General features: G+C 43.2%; 1 protein-coding gene across 1 annotated transcript in view; it reads left to right on the top strand.

Annotated features, from left to right (window-relative positions):
* The window catches only part of FAM120A (family with sequence similarity 120A), a 122,321-nt gene that overhangs the window by 60,196 nt on the left and 40,507 nt on the right, over positions 1 to 21,618 (top strand). The window contains exons 6-8 of the mRNA XM_043870565.1: positions 9,554 to 9,651; positions 9,891 to 10,168; positions 20,299 to 20,386. Coding sequence (XP_043726500.1) covers positions 9,554 to 9,651; positions 9,891 to 10,168; positions 20,299 to 20,386 — 464 coding nt within the window. The remainder of the gene's footprint in view (positions 1 to 9,553; positions 9,652 to 9,890; positions 10,169 to 20,298; positions 20,387 to 21,618) is intronic.

The following is a 21,618-nucleotide window of genomic DNA, read 5'->3' as shown; positions in this document are numbered from 1 at the left end:
CAGCCTGGTTAAACCAGTGTTTGGTTCTGTTCAATTAAATTAATGTTTAGGTGAGGTTTGAGTGTGAAGTAGGAATTTAGCAAGATTATAATAGAGAGGAAGAATACATACAGAGGAGACAGAAGGTGTAAAGGTTCGGAGGTGGAGGACAGGATGTAGAAGAAACAAGAATGTGGTTGGAACATAGGAAAGCAAGGGAAGGAGTAGTAGGTGATGCTTGTTGGGCTGGAGTGCAGTGGCCATGTAGGACCTTAGACTTTAGACTTACTCTTTGGACCATGAAAGCTCACTGGAGGCTTTTTCACTGTAAAAACTTAAAATTATTTTGAAACTATCATACGCACAGTATATGTGTACAGTAAATAAAGCAGACATCAGTGGAGTATTACTAGTATCAGAGTCCTATCCTTGTCTCTCCATGGACACATTCCCCTGCACTCCAGCACCGTGAATTTTGTATTAATGTCTCCTTGCTTTTCTTTATTGTGTCTGTGCCCTGAGTACTAATTAGAGCTGTGGAAATGGGTGGGATTCCTTGGGGAGGTTTTTTGTGGAGGGCACTCTGTAGGGAGGTCTTGAGATAGTGTGCCTCAGGTCGAGGAAAGGGGGTGGAGTTGGGGACACAGGGAGAGCAGTGTAACAGCCAGAGAAGTTGTGGCAGGAACAGTTGTCAGAAGAGGGGACGAGGAGGTGCCTGCGGCACTCAGAGCTCCCAGACCCCGGGCAGGTGCATGTGGCTGCCTGGTTCTCAGCACGGTGTGAGGGATCCTAGGGAAAATAGTGTTTTAGCTTTGCACCTTCTTCTGTACTGTAAAATATGGAAGAGGTAGGATAGGTGGCCAGCACCAGTCCCCCAAATCTACCTGAGTTGTTTCCATAAAGGATAGGACTTGAAATGGGAGGGAGGTTTGAACATACTTAACCTTTTAGGTGGATGACGAAATCTGAGAGGGGGGCTGTGAAGGGAGATGGAAGTTGGGAGGTGATCGTGGCCCCAGGTCCCTTGGAGCACAGATGTAGGCATCTGGTGGGGACCAAGGGATCCATCAGGGCAGCAGTGCATGTGCAAATAATAGAGAATTGTGCAGAGAGAACCATATTGAAATAGGAGCTTCACCACTAAAGCAAAGAACACATTCTATATAGTGACCACAAAGAAAGGACCTCTGGCTATAGATACTTCGTAGGTGCTGGTAGAGAGGCCCCATGGGCGTTGTATCTGGATAGGCTTGCCCAGGTCAGGGGCCTGCACCAGCCTGTGTCCTGACATACCCTCAAGGCTGGCCACATTCTTCCAGACTGGGTCAGAGGATCCTGATTTACAAAATGATGAATGGCAAACTTCAGTTCCAACCACTGGTGACCCATCTACAGGAGAACATAAATGCCTCCTGTCTTAACAGGAATAATTAGACACTGTAGTTGGTGCTCCTGGACCCCAGCTCTTGGGACTGGGGCTCAGAAAGATGCAAGTTCTAGTATAAGGGAAAAATAAGAACCATTCAGTGGGCTGTCATTCTGGACCATGACTTTGCTGGAAGGCATCACTTTCTGTTGTCTTGAGAAGGTGGCTTCCTGTGGATGTACAGTCTGCACGGTGCTCAGCAAACTATTGTGTTTTTTGTTGCCGGGCTTTCTAGGTTGTGTTGACAATCTTTGAAAATATAACTCTACCTCCCCGACAACATGCATTCTCAGCATGGGAGGGAATGGTCAGGTAATGTCCCCTCTGAACATGAAGACAGTCTGTGAAGAAAGATATGGTGCCTGCTGAGCTTCCTTGGCTGATGAGAAGAGGCTGTGAGGTCTGCAGGACCCGGGGCTGCCTGTTCAGGCCCACTGTGGGACACAGTAGCTGTGCAGAGTCCATGGTGTGACCTGACCAGAACAGAGGGTGATGGCGTTGCTCCTGTGGCTCTGTTGAGCTCCTCAGCTGTCACTGCGCGCCAGGTGACGTTGCCCTGAGGACCTCACCCACCTGCTGCCATTGCCTGTGCACCCAGGCTCACTATGCAGGGTCTCCTGCCTAGCCAGGCCACGGGATCCATATAAGGCAACTTGCCTTGTTCCCACCCAACAGTGTACCTTTGGGACTTTGTTGTGACTTCACAAAGGTTTGTTTTCGTAGTAGGTTTTTTTTTTCTGCTTTAGTATTTTTAAAGCTCGTCTAATGTTTCACAGTGGGGATGCGCTGTAGTCTACTTAACCATGTCCTGTGGTTATCATCTAGATTATTAAGTGTTTTTTTTTTTTTTTTACTGTTACAGTGATCATTTAAAAAATTTTTTATTGCCACCAAGTATTTGACATTATACTGTTGCTATACTTCAGTAATAAGTTCTTGAAATTTGGCATTCTTTAAAAAAGTTATATAATATTCATTCTTTAAAACTTTGTTTACTAAGCCCACTTTTTCCAGTATTTTTGCTTAAATTTTCTTACCATGAAAAGCTTTAAATGTAACTGAAAAATACAGAGGATAGTATCACGAGCATTAGGGTACCCACTAAACAGGTGGAACAGATGTCTTCAAAGAAATATATTAGGCTTTTCTAAAAGTCATGTCTGTCCCCCTCTTAAGGTTTTTATATTTCTTTACCTCATATATGGAATAATAATTCATAGTTTTGATTGTTAATTAAATGCTGTATTGTACCTGCCATTCTGTATTTGCGCCCCCCCCCCCCCTTTTTTTTTTGAGATGTGTGCATGCTCATCTTTTTCAGTTTTTATCTTTTTAAAGCTAATGCAGATGACATTGATGTCAAGCCCCCAGGGGTCTGGCAGAATAGATACTGCCAGAGAGAAGCTAGGAAGTTTTCATGTTAAATAGAAAGTCCATTTATTCTTTCTCCTTCTTTCTCGTTAATTCTCATGCAGGTCATGGGAGTCTTTCATTCAGTTCTTAGTGAGTTTATTTCAGTGGATGTGGTATGAAGTGCTATAGGCTGTCTGGTCTTGTGGTATTTTGGAAGATCATTAAAAAAAAAACCCCTGAAAATTAAATCATTTTGGAAGAACTGAAAATCCGTCTCCTTTTACTTATCTGGTTTAAAAGACTGCAAGGGTGTCTTCCTGAGGTGGACACAGCTTGTCATCGGGTCTGTTGGTAGCTTCTCAGTATTCAGTGACAGAAGGGGACTGCCAGTTCAGTTTATCAGTGACTTCTGAATAAAGGCCTTTAGACTTTTCTTTGAGGTTGTGCTCTTTAGAATTCACAGATGGACAGGAACTACTTTGTCTTGATTTACCATAAACTGTGTAGGTGACTAGATGAGATTTAAGAGTTCTTTTCTTTTGCTGTTTAATGCCTGCAATTCAAACCTGATTAAGTGAACCCAGGAATCTAATAGATTTGAGTGAAATTTGGGATAAACTTGTCACTGCTCTGTAAGACTCAGATAACACGTGGATTTGAATCATGCTGTATCCTTTGAGGTCATGCACATGCTGTTTAAACTCAGGGGCAGAAGAAATTTGGATAGCCAGGGATTCTGTGTAAGCACCTGGCTACCTCCCGACTATGGAACATTGCTAAGGGTTAAGTGCTCAAAGCAGTGCCGTCATTGGTGAGCTGCTCCAGTTCTCAGAAGGATCTTTATATTTATGTTGACCTGAAATGTGCTTCCCCAGGTTGTTTTTCATTGCTTATAATTCTTTCAGGTACCTACTTCTTTATTCATGATCTTACTTTTCTTGGCCCCATACTTAATCTTCCATTGTGGGGGCTTCTCTCCTGAACGGTGACCTCTGACTTTTCACTGTGTGGTCTTGCCGGCTGATGCTGCATCAGCTGCCCCAGCTCTGAGCTCTTGGGAGTTGGTACTCACTGGAAAATAAGTTCAGTCTTCTAAAAGCCCAGGACGACTTCTGTCTCCCCCTCCCCAGAAAGCCCCATGACTCCCTTGGCTGAGCCCACATACCTGGTCTTCAGTCCAGCCAGAACTACCAGGCTTCATAGGCCACACCAGTGTCCTATTGGTTCACACTGTCCCCTACCCGAACTTGCCTTTAGAAGTTATTCATTTGGGAGAGGTGTTAGTTGCTCAGTCATGTCTGACTCTTTGTGACCCCATGGACCTGTAGCCCATCAGACTCCTCTTGTCCATGGGATTCTCCAGGCAAAAATCCTGGAATGGGCTGCCATTTCCTTCTCCAGGGTATCTTCCCAAACCACAGGGATGGAACCCAGGTCTCCTGCATTGCAGGTGGATTCTTTACAGTCTGAGCCACCAGGGAAGCCCAAGGATGAAAACAAATTATGTAAAATTCTCCTTCATATAACTTTGCCTTAACTTCTGTAGAATATTGGTATTGAGTAAATGTGTCAAAATGGTTACCATAGTTCGAAAATTTTGCATTGTGTTTTATAGGCACCGAAAGCTAGTTGGTGGTAGGGAATATACTGATTTATTTCATCTTTAATTTTTCAAAGCTATGTTTTTTGTGTAACACTTGAAAATCATGTATCAGCACCCATCTCAAATATTTTTAGAATATTACTTTGTTACTGATGTTTATTTAATGTAGCAACGTCACAGTAACAGGCCTAGTAATAGATGAATAAATCTTACTTTTAATCTAGAGAAAAACTGGTTAGCTTCATACAGGCACAGTGAGTAATTCAAGAGAGTGGATACTACACAACGTGTCTCATGAGAGTTCACGGCTAACTAAGAACAGTTGAAAGGGCTGCAATGCATGCTTTCTTTCTCTTATTCTCAAGTGTTTAATATTTACATATGTTTTAATTAAGATATTTTTCATGTAGTAATCGAACACTTTTTTCTCCTTTCCTCTGTCTGCATGCTGCATACTTGAACAGAAGTCTACCTCTGTTAGTAAGCATTTGTGAAAGGAAGAGAATGAGAACCTGGTGGTGTAATCTCCGCTCAGTGCACTGGTGTCAGTTTTGAGAAAGACGCCTTGTCACACAGAAGACAGACAATGATTCTGCTTAGCTGCATGAGGGCATTGAGAACAAGAACTGATTTACAAGAAGGCACGCAATACGCAGAGGCAGGCTCTTGCTTATCAGGCATTTCTGCAGCCATCAGAGAAATGTAGACAAATTAATTCACTTAATAGACTAGGTTATGACAGAAGAGTAACTAGTTCTGTGGGTTCTCAAAGGTTTGTTTGAGGTCAGTGATTGAAATATGACTTTAGAAAAATATTCTCTCCTTGGGAATTTTTGCTTTTAAGTTATAATTTTGTGTGTATGTTTGTATTGGAGGATTTCTTTCTTTCATTTTTTTTTTAGGGAAAGTGTGTGCTTTCAGAAAGTTTGTAGCGTATGATGGTCAAAAATAGAGTGAAACATAAGTGTTCATCCTCACTTGAAAACTGCTGCATAGTTGAAGGGTCCAGTCTCTCATTCTTATTACTTGGAAGTTAAGTATGGCAGGTCAGCTATAAGGGACTGTAAACTAGACCTTTTACAGTGATTTAAGTTATAGTATTAGAGCTTGAGTGGACTTCATAATACTCTCACCCAAAATCTGGCTAAAATTCCTGATCACCAGGTGAGGGACTTTAACAGTTATGGCATCATGTATCTCATACTTGGAGGTTTGTTAACTCATGGACTTACCTGTTTGATCAGGAGTGTCTCCGTGTGTGTGTGAGTGCACGGAAATGTGCATGTATGTCTGTGTAGTGAAGGTATGTGTTCGTGTGAGTGTGTGAGGTGAGCATTTGCCTGTATGTGAGCATGTGGACATGTGTGTAGATGGGCCGTCAGCTCCATATGCACATGTACCAATGTCAGCATTCCCAGCTCTTTGTCCTGCAGCCGTCTCTGTTCAGCGAAAGGTGGAAGCTGGGCCACTGTTTGTGTCCGTGCGAGCTGGGATCAGAGAATTGTGGCATTTCCAACTTGAGCTCCAGGAACTAGGAGATGGGATCTTCCAACAGACCATGACTTCCGAGGCTCCTGACTCTCTAGGGTAGTAAGAAGTGAGCAATGGCCCAAGCCTCAGTGCTCGAGTGTTCTTTCAGTGAATGAGAGGGTGCATTTGGGGGCATGTTATTATTTTGGGGGGGCTATCACATGTACATTACCAGATGGTCAGTACTGAAATCAAATTGATTATATTGTTTGCAGCCAAAGATGGAGAAACTCTATACAGTCAAAAACAAGACCTGGAGCTGACTTGGCTCAAATCATCAGCTCTTTTTTGCAAAATTCAGCCTTAGACTGAAGAAAGTAGGGAAAACCACTAGGCCATTCAGGTATGACCTAAAACAGATCCCTTATGATTATACAGTGTAAATGACAAATAGATTCAAGGGGTTAGATCTGATAGACAGTGTGCCTGAAAAACTATGGATGGAGGTTAACATTGTACAGGAGGCAGTGACCAAAACCATCCCGAAGAAAAAGAAATGCAAGAAGGCAAAGTGAGAAAGGGAAAGATATACCCAACTGAATGCAGAGTTCCAGAGAATAGCAAGGAGACATAAGAAAGCCTTCTTCAGTGAGCAATACAAAGAAATAGAGGAAAACAATAGAATGAGAAAAGACTAGAGATCTCCACAAGAAAATTAGAGATACCAAGGGAAAATGTCATGCAAAGATAGGCACAATGAAGGGCAGAAACTACAAGGAGCTAACAGAAGTAGATGAGATTAAAAAGAGGTGGAAAGAATACATAGAACTGTATTAAAAAGGTCCTAATGACCCAGATAGCAGTCATAATGTGGTCACTACTCTAGAACCAGACATCCTGGAGTGTGAAAAGTGGGCCTTAGGAAGCATTATTGCAAACAAAGCTAGTAGAGGTGATGGAATTCCAGTTGACCTATTTCAAATCCTAAAAGATGATGCTGATAAACTGCTACACTCAACATGCCAGCAAATTTGGAAAACTCAGCAGTGGCCACAGGACTGGAAAAGGTCAGTTTTCTTTCCAATCCCAAAGAAGGGCAGTGCCAAAGAATGTTCAAACTACTGTACAATTGTGCTCATTTCACGTGCTGGCAAGGTAATGCTCAGAATCCTTCAAGCTAGGCTTCAGCGTATGTGAACCGAGAACTTCCATACGTGCAAGCTGGATTTAGAAAAAGCAGAAGAACCAGGGATCAAATTGCCAACATCCATTGCATCATAGAAAAAGCTAGAGGATTCTGAAAAAACATCTACTTCTGCTTCATTGATTATGCTAAAAACTTTGACTGTGTGGATCACAACAAAATGTGGAAAACTCTTAAAGAGATGGGAATACCAGACCACCTTACCTGTCTCCTGGGAAACCTGAATGCAGGTCAAGAAGCAACAGTTAGAACTTTACCTGAAACAGTGGACTGGTTCAAAATTGGGAAAGGAGTACATTAAGGTGTTTATTGTCACCCTGCTTATTTGACTTCTCTGCAGAGTACATCATGTGAAATGCCAGGCTGGATGAATCACAAGGTGGAATCAGGATCGTTGGGAGAAATATCAACAACCTCAGATATGCAGGTGATACCACTTTAATGGCAGAAAGTGAAGAGGAACTCAAGAACCTGTTGATGAAGGTGAAAGAAGAGAGTGAAAAAGCTAGCTTAAAACTCAGCATTCAAAAAACTAAGATCATGGCATCTGGTCCTATCACGTCATAGCAAATAGATGGGGAAAAAATGGAAACAGTGACAGATTTTATTTTCTTGGACTCCAAAATCACTGCGGATGGTGACTGCAGCCGTGAAATTAAAAGACACTTGCTCCTCGGAAGGAAAACTATGACAAACCTAGACAGCATATTAAAAAGGAGAGACATTACTTTACCAACAAAGATCTGTCTAGTCAAAGCTATGGTTTTTCCAGTAGTCATGTATGGATGTGAGAGTTGGATCATGAAGAAGGCTAGGTGCCCAAATTTGATGCTTTTGAATTGTGGTGCTGGAGAAGACTCTTGAGAGTCCCTTGGACAGCAAGGAGATCAAACCAGTAAATCCTAAAGGAAATTAACCCTGAATATTCATTGAAAGGACTCATGCTGAAGCTCCAATATTTTGGTCATCTGATGTGAAGAGCCAACTCATTGGAAAAGACCCTGATGCTGGGAAAGATAGAGGGCAGGAGGAGAAGGTGGTGGCAGAGGATGAGATGGTTGGATGGCATCACTGACTCAATGGACATGAATTTGAGCAAATTCCAGAAGATAGTGAAGGACAGGGAAGCCTGTGTGCTGCAGTTCATGGGGTCGTAAAGAGTCAGACATGACTTAGCCACTGAACAGCAACAGTTATTTTTTGAATTAAATTAAATGTGTGTTTATTTTTCTTGACAAATTGTGATTTGTGGGTTGTTTGTTTTTCACCTGGTGTCACTTGGATTTTGAGGTAAGGAAAGCACTCTTCCTGTGCTAAATGATGTTTGTGTTGTGGTAACTCTAGACTTGGTTTTGTTCTGTTTTTAAATGAAACCTAATGAGATCGTGTGGCCATGGGCGTTTCAGTAGCATCTACCGTGTGTTCTCTCAGGGTGTGTTTTCCGCGTTTAATGCAGTCTGAGTCCTGATGCCACCCTCGGGTCTCGTAGTATCCATGCTTTCCCTCATAGGCTGTCTTCTCAGACACCCCACAAAACCCTAAGGAGTCTCCTCATTTTTATCACATCAGTAAACCATGATATTTTGAAATGTATTTAGCCCAAGGGCCACACTAAACCCCTGTCACTGCATGCGCAGGCCATTGGCCTGCCGGCCTTGCTCATGCTGGCCCCTCTTCTCAGATTTGCAAGGAGACCAAATGTTGTGGATGTGGAGTTTTCTGGACCTTGGACTGAGTTGATTGCTTTATGTCATGTCTTTAAGCTGATAGGCCACCCAGTCCTGCCTGATGCTGTGTTTGGGGCTACTTCGCTACATGGTTTCCATTCTGTGCTTCAGTTTTTTAAGTTAGCAGGAGGATAATGAAGAGTGAACACCAGCGTACATCAGAACCGGTTTATAAAGTCATCTTCTAAGGAAGCACAAAATCCCAAGTTACTGACTCTGCACTGCCTGTGTAATGCATGTGTAACCTGATCATGGCTTCCTTAACAGTGAAAAAAACAAAACAGGAATATATATAGCAACTACCACATTTCACTTTTTATACTTAAAAGTGTGCTAGTGGCTTAGAACCTAATTTTGGTTTAAATTGAAGAATTTTGTTGCCTCACATACGGTAGGGGAAGTGCTGTGTCCTTTTATTCGTTTCGGACCTAGAGTACTACAGGGCTTCCAGCTTTGTCAGCAATGAGCAGAGAAGGAGAACATCTGTTAGGTTACAGACAGAGACAAACCAGGCATTCAAGGAAATGAACCTAAACAGAAACACTGTCAGATAGTAAATGAAAATTCTTGAAAGTTAGAAATCTAGCCCTAGTGTATGAAATTGATCATCATCAGATTAAATATTTTTTAATATTAAACATGAATTTCTAAAGGTGTCTGGGAAGTGGGGCCGGTGATGTGCTTGCACCCTGGAGGTGTAAGTCAGATGGCAATGTGTGTTAGCTGTATGTGTCTTGGGGAATGTCCTGCTCACAGTTGTTTATTGTTTTCTTTCCGTATTGATGAAACAGCCAGACCAAATCCGTTTGGAATGCCTGGGATAGTGCCACCGTATGTCCCCCCCCAGATGCTCAACATTCCACAGACCTCTCTGCAAGCAAAGCCTGTGGTAAGGCCTTTCCTGTCCATCCGCAGCTGGTCTGCCCAGCCTTGGTGTGGGGGCCAGCTGCCTTGAAAGCTGCATATGAATCAAATCTTAATGAATGCTAAGATAATTTCTTAACACTCATAATATGTAAAGCAGGGGCCAGACTTTGTTGAATTAAAATTTAGCCAAGACGGGGTTATGCTAATGTGTTCTGGGTCATGCAGTGTGTGTGCATGCGTGATTTGTATGCTCTGTTTAAGGCCCCCCAGGTGCCCAGCCCAGGCGCTCCGGGCCAGGGTCCACACCCGTACAACCTCGCTGAGCCGGCTCTCACCTTGGAAACCAGCGGAAAGAATCTGACTGAGCAGAACTACAGTAACATTCCTCATGAAGGAAAACATACCCCACTGTATGAACGGTCCTCCCCAATCAACCCAGCTCCAAGCGGCAGTCCCAATCACGTGGACTCAGCATACTTTCCTGGTTCTTCTACGTCGTCATCTTCAGACAATGATGAAGGCAGTGGAGGAGCTGCAAAGTGAGTGGTGTACGGAGTAGCTGCTGCTTCCTGGTAGTGTAGCAGCTGCATTAGGCTACTTAAGTAGCTTGCAGTCCCCAGGGAAGCCGCCGTCTGGCTGGGGCTGGCCGGCCCACAGCACTGATGGTGGTGCTCAGAGATGCTGTTTGTTCTGGGTAGGTGACAGTTCCCCTTTGCTTGACTGGGATTCCTCAGACCAAGAGAAAAGGTTAGACATTTCCTCTGGGCTTCCAAGGTTGAAAGTGTGTACTATGCCAGCCCAAATTCTTGGGTTCCCCTCTTTTTTGGATGTAATTTTAGGAAAATTAGTTTGTGTGACCACCAAATGTGGTAAAGTTATCTGATCAAGTTCTATCTGACTCTCTTTGGACTGTGATTTCCCTACTCCCACCCTCAGAAAGCATTTTAAGTTAGACTCGTATGGTTTTCAGTCTCTTGGCTCCTGGGTTGAAGGGGAATCAGAATTTCCTTCTGAATTCAGTAACTAGAATCCTAGCTCCCCAGATCATAGGACTATTCTTGACATAAGACTGTTCACCTAACCAAAACCGTAGAAAGCTGCCAGACCCAGGCTGAAATTCTCCTTGTAGAGAGGAATATTTTAAGCAATGTGTGTCCGTGAATAAATGAATTTTCAAATATTAATTTGTTAGAATCTGATCGAGAAAGTCTTGAAACGCATAGTCCTCCTCCTCCCCTTACATAACCTTATGTTTCTAAGAAACCTGGTTCAAAAAAAGAAAGAAGAAAGGAACAGTCTTCCTCTTTGCATCTGCATCTCTTTCCCTCAGTTTGAACTCTGATTCACAGTAGATGCCCGAGGCTAGTTATTGCTATGTCAGTTTCTGCTGAAAGAAAATCAGACACAATTTCCAATCTTCCTGCAAGTTCTTATGGGTGTGTCACCTGAAGCCAGAGAATTTTCCTTTTTTGTACTCTTTCTCTCCATCTGTAAAATGGGCACTAAGTCTGCTGACCTCCCCAGCAGGGAGGTCACTAAGTCACCACTTAGTCACCACTAAGTCCCCAAATGGGCAGTTACTGAGGAATTTGCTGCCATCCAGGGATGTATGCTGTTCTGAAACAGAGAAGCATAAAGTGCACAAATGTTTACTTGCTGTATGTGCAGTTCTAAAATTCTAAAAATGAAGTAAAAAGTTGTAATTTATTGTTCAGACTTTTAAATTAACCTTCTAGGAAGGTAACATATTGAAGACCTACCGAATGAGAATTGCTCTGTTGGGGCTTAGAAATCTGCATGTGTAAATGACACCATGTGACTCTTTAGTGCAGAAAGTTTGAGAGCAGCTGATAGATGCCTTAGGAGCCCTTTCACTCTCTAAGGAACTATATTGAGTGAGTGAAGTAGCTCAGTCGTGTCCGACTCTTTGCAATCCCCTGGACTATAGCCTACCAGGCTCCTCTCTCCATGGGATTCTCCAGGCAGGAATACGGGAGTGGGTTGCCATTTCCTTCTCCAGGGGATCGTCCCGAACCAGGGATCAAACCCGGGTCTCCCACAATGCAGGCAGACGATTTAACCTCTGAGCCACCTTCTCTTAAAAATCGACTCATGTCAGCAAGACCAAAGTATCTATAGTATACAGTGGTAAAGATCTGCCTGCGTGCAGGAGATGCAGGTTTGATCCCTGGGTTGGGAAAATCCCCTAGAGAAGAAATGGCATCCCACTCCCATATTCTTGCCTGGAGAATCCCATGGACAGAGTATCCTGGTAGGCTACTATCCATGGGGTTGCAAAAGAGTCCGACACAACTGAATGACTAAGCAACAAGAGCAAATTCTTTCTAGACTCCGAAACATGGGTAGGAATAAAACACAGAGCCACTCTTTGTGGCTCAGAGTGCTGTGCAGATGACAAACTTGGTGAGCAAAGAAAGGCCCTGGTCTGGGGAGGTCCAGTGTCGATCCTGTTCCCATGGGTGGAGTTGCGGAGCTAATGTGAGTTGCCTCCTTAATTTGGCAAACTGCCCTGTTAGGAAATGAGCTGGACTTGAGTGAATAAGATTGAGAGTGACTCCCTCTTTCTGTGCATACTCAGCTCTGCCCTGTTCCCAAAGGTTCTGAGCAGTTGCCTTCCCTGGAGCTTTTTCTCAGTCTTAGCTGTCTCTCTTACCTCTAAGCTCTGTAGCACTTAACTGTCTGTTCCCCCAACTGAGGGCATTTTTATTGCATTTTTCTGGAAGCGCCTCTCTAAGATCTCCATATGTGGGAGTAGCGTGGGTGTCTCACCCTCTCATGGTGTGAATTGTGGTGAAAAAGGCAGAGCACATCCACAATCTGGAATTGAAAGATTGCTAAGATTGGATCAAGTTATATGGCTTAGGAATGTTTTCATTTCCTTGAATCCGTTTTTCCATTTATTATAACAAATAAGAAGTAGATGTGGCTGAGACGGTAAAGAATCTGCCTGCAGTGTGGAAGACTCAGGTTCAGTCCCTGCGTTGGGAAGATCCCCTGGAGAAGGGAATGGCAACCCACTCCAGTGTTCTTGTCTGGAGAGTTCCATGGACAGAGGAGCCTAGCGGGCTACAGTCCATGGGGTCACAAAGAATGAGACATGCCTGAGTGAATAACACACAAGAGGTAGACATGTTAAAACTGAGAGGAATGACAAAAGGAAAAGGGAATAGGGAACTTGTACCAGAGGTTCAAGGTCATGAGCCAGGCAGAGTAGGACCTGGGATCAACCCTGATTATGGGCACCCCTTTCAAAAACAGTGTTCATTATTTCAGGGTGAGGATTCTGGTTGAATAAGTTGTGTGTGTGCACTTTTGAGGCCATGCAGAGGACAGAGGATTCCTTTCCTAGTTTAGAAACTAAGTAGGGGCAGTAAGTCAGTTAAGATTTGGTTTACCTTTGGTTTGGACTTAAGATTGGAACTCCTGGGTCTACACTGTGCTCTCAGGATGGTCTTGAGGGAAAGAAATCATCAGTTCATTTAGCCAAGCAACACTTAAGCACTTGCTGTCTATCAGTGAGCATGGTGGTAGGCAGCACCCACCTGATGAGCATGTGAAGCAAGCACCAGATGAGTGGGCCCGGATGAGAGTGCTTCCAGAGAGGCAGGATTTGAGCCATGACGGAATGGGGAGAAAGCTGGACGAGAATGCAGGGTGGAAGAAGGGGAAGCCAGTGTGGCTGCGGTGTCAAGTGAGATGGAGGCTGGATGGTGCGGAGTCTTGAGTTCTAAGTGTGACAGAAAGCATCCAGTATTTGCTTGGAATGATCCTGGGGCTGTAAAGATGCCAGAGTTTCTTGGGAAACGAGTTTGCTCTGATCTGGGTGCTCTTTGCCCTGGGGATGGACAGGTGTCTGGGTCACCAGGCCATTTGGCTGGGGAAATTACTGTACAGTTTAACTGAAGTGCAACTGTTCGTACCAGCTTCTACAGATTGACTGTAGAAGCGTTTGTAATTGCCCTTCCCTCAGACACTGAGTTGTTCAGTAGAGAAGAGGGAGACCTGTACTGCCCCTGGCTGGGTGTGCCCTTTCCTGTTCGATTCCCTCAGGCGTTTCCACCATGTTCCCCATGGTCCTGGGAAATAATCTTGAACCTGGAAGATTACAAAATAAGTGACCTCATTTCCCCAATGGAAAGGGAATGGCTTTTTTTTTTTTTTTTTTAAATGATGGTGTGGACAAGTAATGGGGACCGTTATAAGAGTTAACCCTATATAAAAAAAAAAAGAGTTAACCCTCCCCAAAATACCCCGCCCCAGAATTAACACCCAAATAAGCCCCTCCTCCCTCCAAAAAACACCCAGCTTCCTACAAATTAAAAAGAATATAAACATGTGATTCACAGAGGAAACAGATGGTCAGTAACATAAAAGGATGTTGCTTACTCTCATTTAAAGAAAAAAAAAAAAAAGGTAACTTTAAACTCAACAGTATCTTTTTAACCTATGAAATTGGCAAATATTGGTGTTTTTTCTTTGGTATTTATCTTTATGTATTTATTTATTTGGCTCTGCCAAGTCTTAGTTGTAACAGGCAGGATCTTTGGTCTTTAGCTGCAGCATGCAGACTCCTAGTTGTGGCACGCGGGAGGGACCTAGTTCCCTGACCAGGGATCGAACCAGGGCACCTGCACTGGGAGCACGGAGTCTTAGCCACTGGACCAGCAGGGAAGTCCCACATTGGTTTTTGAAGATAAAGTTCAGTGGGGGACATTGGTGGAGTTGGTGGGGCATGAGGTTTGGGCTTTCCTGGCACGTCCTTGGTCTTTGCGCAACCTATAAAAGGTTGCTGTCAGTGCCCGAGGGACTGCTGACCACTGCAGAGACCCAGTGCTGTCAGGACCCAGTCCCCCAACCTCCCGTGGATCGTCTTGCTAGGTACTAGTTGCCACTTGTAACCACAAGTGTGTGGCCTGGAGCTCCATGGGCCCAATGCTCCCAATGTGAATAGGAGATCTTTGGGTTGTATATGGTTTAAATTAGTTGATGAGTGACCACAGTAAGTGACAGCTATCACGGTTATTTAAAAAATAACCATGGAGCCAATAAAATATCAAAACATTTACTTCACTCTTAATGTAAAATACCTCAAGGATTTCATTTAGCATCCTTCATATAGTGTCCCAGGAAACATGCTTCTTCTAATGCATCTTTTTTCCTTTAAGTGGTATTGGTGTTCTACATTTCTAACATCTTCTGAGAAAAACTATTCTGAATTACTTTTACGCTTGGTTGAAAATACTTATTATCTTTGCCATCAAAGGTGGAGGGTCTGTGTAAGTTCTAGCCACTCAGTGACCCATGCAGGCATTTTATGTCCAGCTGGTATTGAAGTCCTGTCAGGCTTCCTTTCCAAAGAAACTGTTGATGAAGATAGTTACATTTTACCCTGACCCTAGGGTACCCAGTCCCAGACAGGCTAAATAAGCTGCAGTTTTCCTTTCAGATTGTTACACTGTGTGCCAGACAAATGGCTACTTTACATTTATATTTTGAGTTTTTTTTTTTTTAGTACCAGGTAACACTTATAATATCTTTTGAGAAAAGCTATTCTGAATTATTTTTATGTTTGGTTAAAATTAATTATTACCTTTGCCATCATAGGTGGAGGGTCTGTGTAAGTTCTAGCCACTTACTGACCCATGTAGGCATTTTTTGTCGAGCTCTTCTGACTCGAGTGTTTCTAAACATTCGCTTGGGTAGGAAAAGCCGTGAGAAGTCCTCTGGCAAACACGTAAGAGGAGTGTTCAGGACACGAGCTCCATCCTGACTGCTGCAAAGAATGAGACAAGTACTTCTGAAAGAATCTGAATGTATGTGACCCTAGCTTAATTTGGGGCATAAGGAGATGTACCTATAAAGGATATTTAAGTATGTGATACTCTTGTGGCCTCCCTTATCAGGAAGCACAAATCTTCACCCTCTGTAGTAGGAACACCTGGCAATCAGAACTCTTGGGGGCCTGTTGAATGAGAGCAGGCTGTGGGTCAAGTCTCTCTTCCTTTCCTGGGAGCAGATGAAAATGAAAATGTATGTACGTTTGTTGAAATGCTCACATGGTTTAACCATATCTATGGCCTTATCCACATACACTAGATAGTGCTACTGAGGATTTGATCTTGCTCATGTTTTACTTCTTCCCTTTTGTTTTTCTTAATTAATTAATTAATTTTTGGCTTCCCTAGCTCTTTGTCATGTGGGCAGTAGAGGCAGGTGGGGGCTACGCTCTAGTTGCAATGTGTGGGCTTCTCATTGCGGGGATTTTCTTGTTGCAGAGCATGGGCTCTAGAGCACTCTGGCCTCAGTAGTTGAGGCTCAAGGACTCTAGAGCGCGGGCTCAGTAGTTGTGGCACATGGGCTCAGGTGCCCCACCGCATGTGGGATCTTAGTTTCCAGACCAAGGATCAAACCTGTGTCCCCTGCATTGACAGGCAGATGCTTAACCCCTGGAAAGCCCCACTTTTTGTTTTATTTGCCTTTTCTTCCTTTTTTGTTGACAAATAAGTCAGCTTGCGGTCAATGCTATCTTCCTTTTCTGTTCCACAAGAGCAAGCCACACCCAGGACAGCTGTGCCTGAGTGAGAAGTCACTGTGATGGGTCAGACACTTGGTATAAATCTGGACACCAGTCTACTTCCATCCTAGCATCACCAACCTGCTAACTAAAAAAATGGGTTTGCGAGAATTCAGTGGTTAGGACTGTTGGCTACTTTCAACCAGCCTTAGTGCAGAAATAGTCCCAGGTGTCCAGGACCGAAGTGAGGCTTTGCATCGCCTGTTGAGAATTCACAGAGCCTGGTGAATTCTGTGTGGTGCTGGCCTTCCCCTTGCCACCAATCTGGATATGAGGGTAGTTCTTTTCTGTTGATTGCCTGCTGCATCATAAATGCATTTCATGGCTTTCTGGTAATAGCATGGGGTAATGTCTGGAATGGTGGGTCTAGGTGCTGTGGCTGTGAATGGATTCCTGAACCTGAATTTTACCCACAGAGAATTGTGCCTTTGGCTGAGCAGGAAAATTCAAATCCAGAACACATGCAGGCTTCCTGCCCTGCCCCATCCACTTCCCTGTGGCCTGCCTGGGTTTCAGCAGGTTTTCTCAGGGCAGAGCTGATGAAACTTCATGACACCGTTAGCAGTTCCAAGTGTAATCATAAGGTGGGAACAGTTGTGCAAAATGGAACCTAACTGAATATGCAAATATCCAGAAATTTCTAATCCATCTTGTTCTTCAAAGTACGGCATTTGTTGTATCAAATATTTTGTTTTCTTACGTTATAAAGTCATATAATTATCCTATTGAAATATTCTGAACTTTAAAAAATTAGCCACTGTCAAGATGATTTTCAGACAGAATTTTTGATTTTATAGGACAGTATTAAAAAATCTTGCAAACATTTAGGTTATGATAACATTTTAGTTTGGTAATCTTTATAAAACAAAAGTAAGATTTATAAATAAAAATTGTATGTCATCTTAAGTGGGACAAGCTTCCACGTTAGTCACATGGCATGATCTCCCCACTACAGTGTATCCGTATAAAACCCAGATTTTATGCCTTTTTTGCCATATCCATTTAGGCTACAGTTACGTGATTTAGTCATTCAACTATTGAACTATTGCACACCTGTTCTGTAGTGACTATGGTTTTATTATCTTTGTAGAGTTCATGACTGAGTGATACAGACAGTAATTAGAAATAGTACTGAATGTGATGCATACCATGAAACACAGAAATGAGAATAGCGAGCACAGGGTGGTTCGGGAAGGCTGCACCCAGTCGCAGCCAACTTGTACAAGATGAGGCATCACATGTGGCCGTTCTTTAGTCACCCAGTTGTGTCCAACTCTTGGCGACCCCTGCAGCACACAAGGCCTCCCTGTCCCTCACCATCTTCCGGAGATTGCCCAAGTTCATGTCCATTGCATCAGTGATGCCATCCAGCCATCTCATCCTCTGGTGCCCTCTTCTCCTTCTGCCCTCAGTCTTTCCCAGCATCAGGGACTTTTCCAATGAGTCAGCTGTTCACATCAGGGCGTCACTTGCAAAAGCTTAAATCTGTCGTAGGGAGGGAGGGGCGTCAGACCAGCAGGACATGGAAGATAATTGCAGTCCATGGACCTGACCAAGAACCTGTATCCAGAACAGATGATGACTTCCTGTAAGTCCTTAAGAGCATTCTGCATGTTGTCCACTTACTGTAGAATGTCTGAACAGGCACACCACAAAAGAAAGTATCACACATGGGAAGATGCCCATCTTCATTATTATCAGAGAAGTGCAAATTAGACTGTGCTGAGTCACTGCTTTTCCTCCCAAAAGGCCAACCGAAGAACAACAGAAAATACTAGGTGCTTCCGGGGCAGGGATTTCCTGTAGGACTGGGTTGTAGACCCAGCTGTGGTGTGCCCCACAGTGCTGAGTGCATGTGGCCCTGAGACGGAGCCAGCGCTGCAATAATATTGTCGAGCCCAAACTCTCAGACATAAAAAGTGTACAAATGCATGACTCTGTGTATACGGTGTATAAAAGCAGTCTTTGCTGTTAGAAGTCAGAATAACTATTGCCCTTGAGGAAGTCTCAGGAGCAGGTCAAGAAGGGGATTCTGGGATGTCAGTCCTGTGTTGCTTATGTGGTGTGTTTGTAGATACTCATTAAGCTGTTCATGTGTGCATTTTGTAGATAGGATATCCTTAAATATATAAAATTGTAGGTAATAAATGTTATATTTCTTTATAAACCATGTGTCAAGTAATTTGTTCTAAACTTTCACACAATAAATGTTACTGACTTTTTAAGCAACTCTATTTATACCACCTTCTAAATAAACCACTTCAGAGAAGCTCACTTTTCCTCCCCTTTGCTTGAAATGCTCACTTTGGACATGTGTATGACAAGATTGTACACCTTCTGATTCCCTATTTCACGGGTCTTGACATAGTTATCACATGACAAGTCCTGATCAGTTGAATAATTGCCTGACCAATCAGTTTGTCCAGCTTCTTATCTGCTCACTCATGTAGTAGCTGCTCTTTTGGATTTCAAATAGGATGGATCACTATGCTCTTAGAATACTTGTGTTTATTTTTATGCCTTCTCATCCCTAGAGTTTCCTCTGGTTTTGCAAAGTTGTAGCCTGAGATTGTACACATGAGTAAGAAACTTGGACAGAGCAGTGGTTTCTCTGAGTCTTCACTGAAGCCTAGGAGCCTGGATGCTTGGATAACCTTGTTTGTTGTGGGGGTATTGGGGTGACTGGCATCAAGGAACTAGACTCCAAAATATCACGACATGGGACATGATTCTTGGTTTAAGATGGGTCAGTCTCACTCTCCTCTTTTTGTAATGCCTTTTTTTTTTTTAAATAGAACTAAAATGAAGTTGATTGGAAGATGGAATTACCAGGTTTTAAAATCTCTTGTCACACAAGTCAGATAAGGCAAGCCAAATAAAAGCTCTCTATGTTGGCTTGTCTTGTGGCCAGCACTGGTTTTAGAAGATAATTTTGGCTTGGAGCACTGCAGGGAGGGGGCAAGTGAAGGGTGGATGCGTGTGGTGGCTCAAGTGATCCCCATGATCGTCAGCATCTCGTCCCTACTCAAGCCCCTCTAGATTCCCTACTCCCTCCAGGATACTGCTTTTCACAAAGTTTGCCCAGGTACCAAAGTAAATTTTCTTTTACATTGTGGCCCGTAATACACAAATGGAGAAAGAGTTTTTGAAGTAATGGGATTCATACCACACTTGCTGCATCTGGTCTATTCTGTTTCTCTCTCCCCTCCGGCATGTGGAACCATAGTTTCCTGACCAGGGGTGAAACGCGTGCCACCTGCAGTGACAGTGAGGAGTCTGGTCTGCCTGGGAAGTCCCCATTTCCTTTTTTTTTTTTTTAAATGCTTGTTAAATCCCCTACATTGTTTTCTCAGACTGCTAATTGGTCACAACCCACAGTTTTTAAGAACGTTGATTGAAAAATACTTCATTCTGGTGTTTAAGATACATTGTAATCTTCTGCATCTCTTTTCCCACTTTTACTTTGCCAAAGAACATCATTCCCCAAGTAAGATTCAGGTAGCTTCTTATTCTCTGCACTCACAAATCCGTTGCCTCTCCTTAGGCCTGCAAGGCGCACACCTCTGAGTGAGTTAGCGCTAGCCTTAGCTCCCATGCTCCCTACCATGAATAGGAATGCCCCCCATGAATTGTCATTGGCATATAATACTTTACATTTATTTATAAATTATGAGTAACATTTGACCCGGATAACATTTAATCTTCTACTGCCTGACGATTGTCAATTGAATGTGATGTCTTATTTCTCCAAGATGACTGAGCTCCCAAAGGCAAGGCCTGCGTTTGTCTCCTGGATACCCGCAGCACTAGCACATCCTAGACCATCTCTAAGCCGAGCCGTGAGGCATAGGTCAGGTGCTTGATTTCTCTTGCCCAGTGGGTGGTTACCGCTGAAGTAGGTGGAAGGTGGTGTTGTGATAGGATTTTCTCTGGACATAGGTGGTGTCACAAGGTGGGATCAGTAAAGCCTAGGTATCCTTGGTTTGTAGGCTCAGGGCAGGCCCTTCTTATCATCATGAGTACATGTGGGAAGTGGTCAACACTAATTGGTATTTTTGTTCATTTTATGTTCAGCCATATCAGTGGGAACAAGATTGGCTGGGAGAAGACAGGAAGCCATTCAGAACCTCAAGCACGGGGAGACCCAGGAGACCAAACAAAGGTAGTAACTCTGTGCCTTCTCTTCTTTCAGGTTCTCATTCTCTCAGCATGTAGTGCCAGGGATTGATTTAAAGTAACATTCTCTCTCTCTCTTTTTTTAAGCATGTTATTTATGAGTGATAACACTGGCAAGGGTGAGTGGGGAAGGGCTATGCTACCCCCGGTTTGCTCTCTCTCCCAGGGCAGGGTGGTGACCTAGGAGAGATCCTCTTCTGTCTGCTCACTACATAGCCTTTCAGAGCCTTCATTTCTTGTAAGGTTTTGTCATGATTAGGTGAGAAAAGTTTTGTGATGTATACATTAAAAATGAAAAAATAAAAATAAAACTAAATTTTATCCCCCCCCCTTTTTTTTCTATTTCTACTTGTTAATATTCATCTCCAGATGAATATCCTAAACTTACAAAGCCACATCTGTCCCCACCTGTGGTCACTTAGGATGAGCTGGTCTCTGGCTGGAAGAGGGCTTGTTTTTATACAGGATGATGGAATGTTAGAAATATGTGTAAAACTCTGAAATATTCTCACTGTTGAATGATTATCCTGAAAATAAATAACAGAAATGCTTTCTGGATACATACTCCTTGCAAAGTACCTCCCAAAGCATTTTCAGTTGTTTATGTCTACATGCTGTGGAATGGAAAGTGTAGAAAACTTTCGTGAGTTATCCATGAATTCTTCTTAAGGCTCATTTTGGCACTTTGTGTTTTAAAGGATGAAATTAAGCACTGAATGCATACCACTAAAAGAATACATTATGTTTCAGAACAGAAAAATTAATATTTTTTGTTGTTATTGTTGTTCAGTCTCTAAGTTGTATCTGACTCCTTGTAACCACATGAACTGCAGTACACCAGGCTTCCTTGTCCTTCACTATCTTCCAGAGTTTGCTCAAACTCGTCCATTGAGTTAGTGATGCCATCCAACATCTCATCTGCTGTCATCCCCTTCTCCTTCTGCCCTCTAGTCTTTCCCAGAATCAAGTCTTTTCCAGTGAGTCAGCTGTTCATATCAGGTGGTCAAAGTATTGGAGCTTCAACATCAGCATCAGTCCTTCCAATGAACATTCACGGTTGATTTCCTTTAAGACTGTTCAAGGGACTTTCAAGAGTCTTCTCCAGCATCACAGTTTGAAAGCATCAACTCTTGGGCACCCAGCCTTTTTTATGGTCCAACTCTCACATCCATACATGACTACTGGAAAAGCCATAGCTTTGACTAGATGGACCTTTGT

Source organism: Cervus elaphus, chromosome 16 (genome assembly GCF_910594005.1).
Source record: "Cervus elaphus chromosome 16, mCerEla1.1, whole genome shotgun sequence".
NCBI lineage: Eukaryota > Metazoa > Chordata > Mammalia > Artiodactyla > Cervidae > Cervus > Cervus elaphus.
This window is presented reverse-complemented; position numbering and strand designations above follow the sequence as displayed.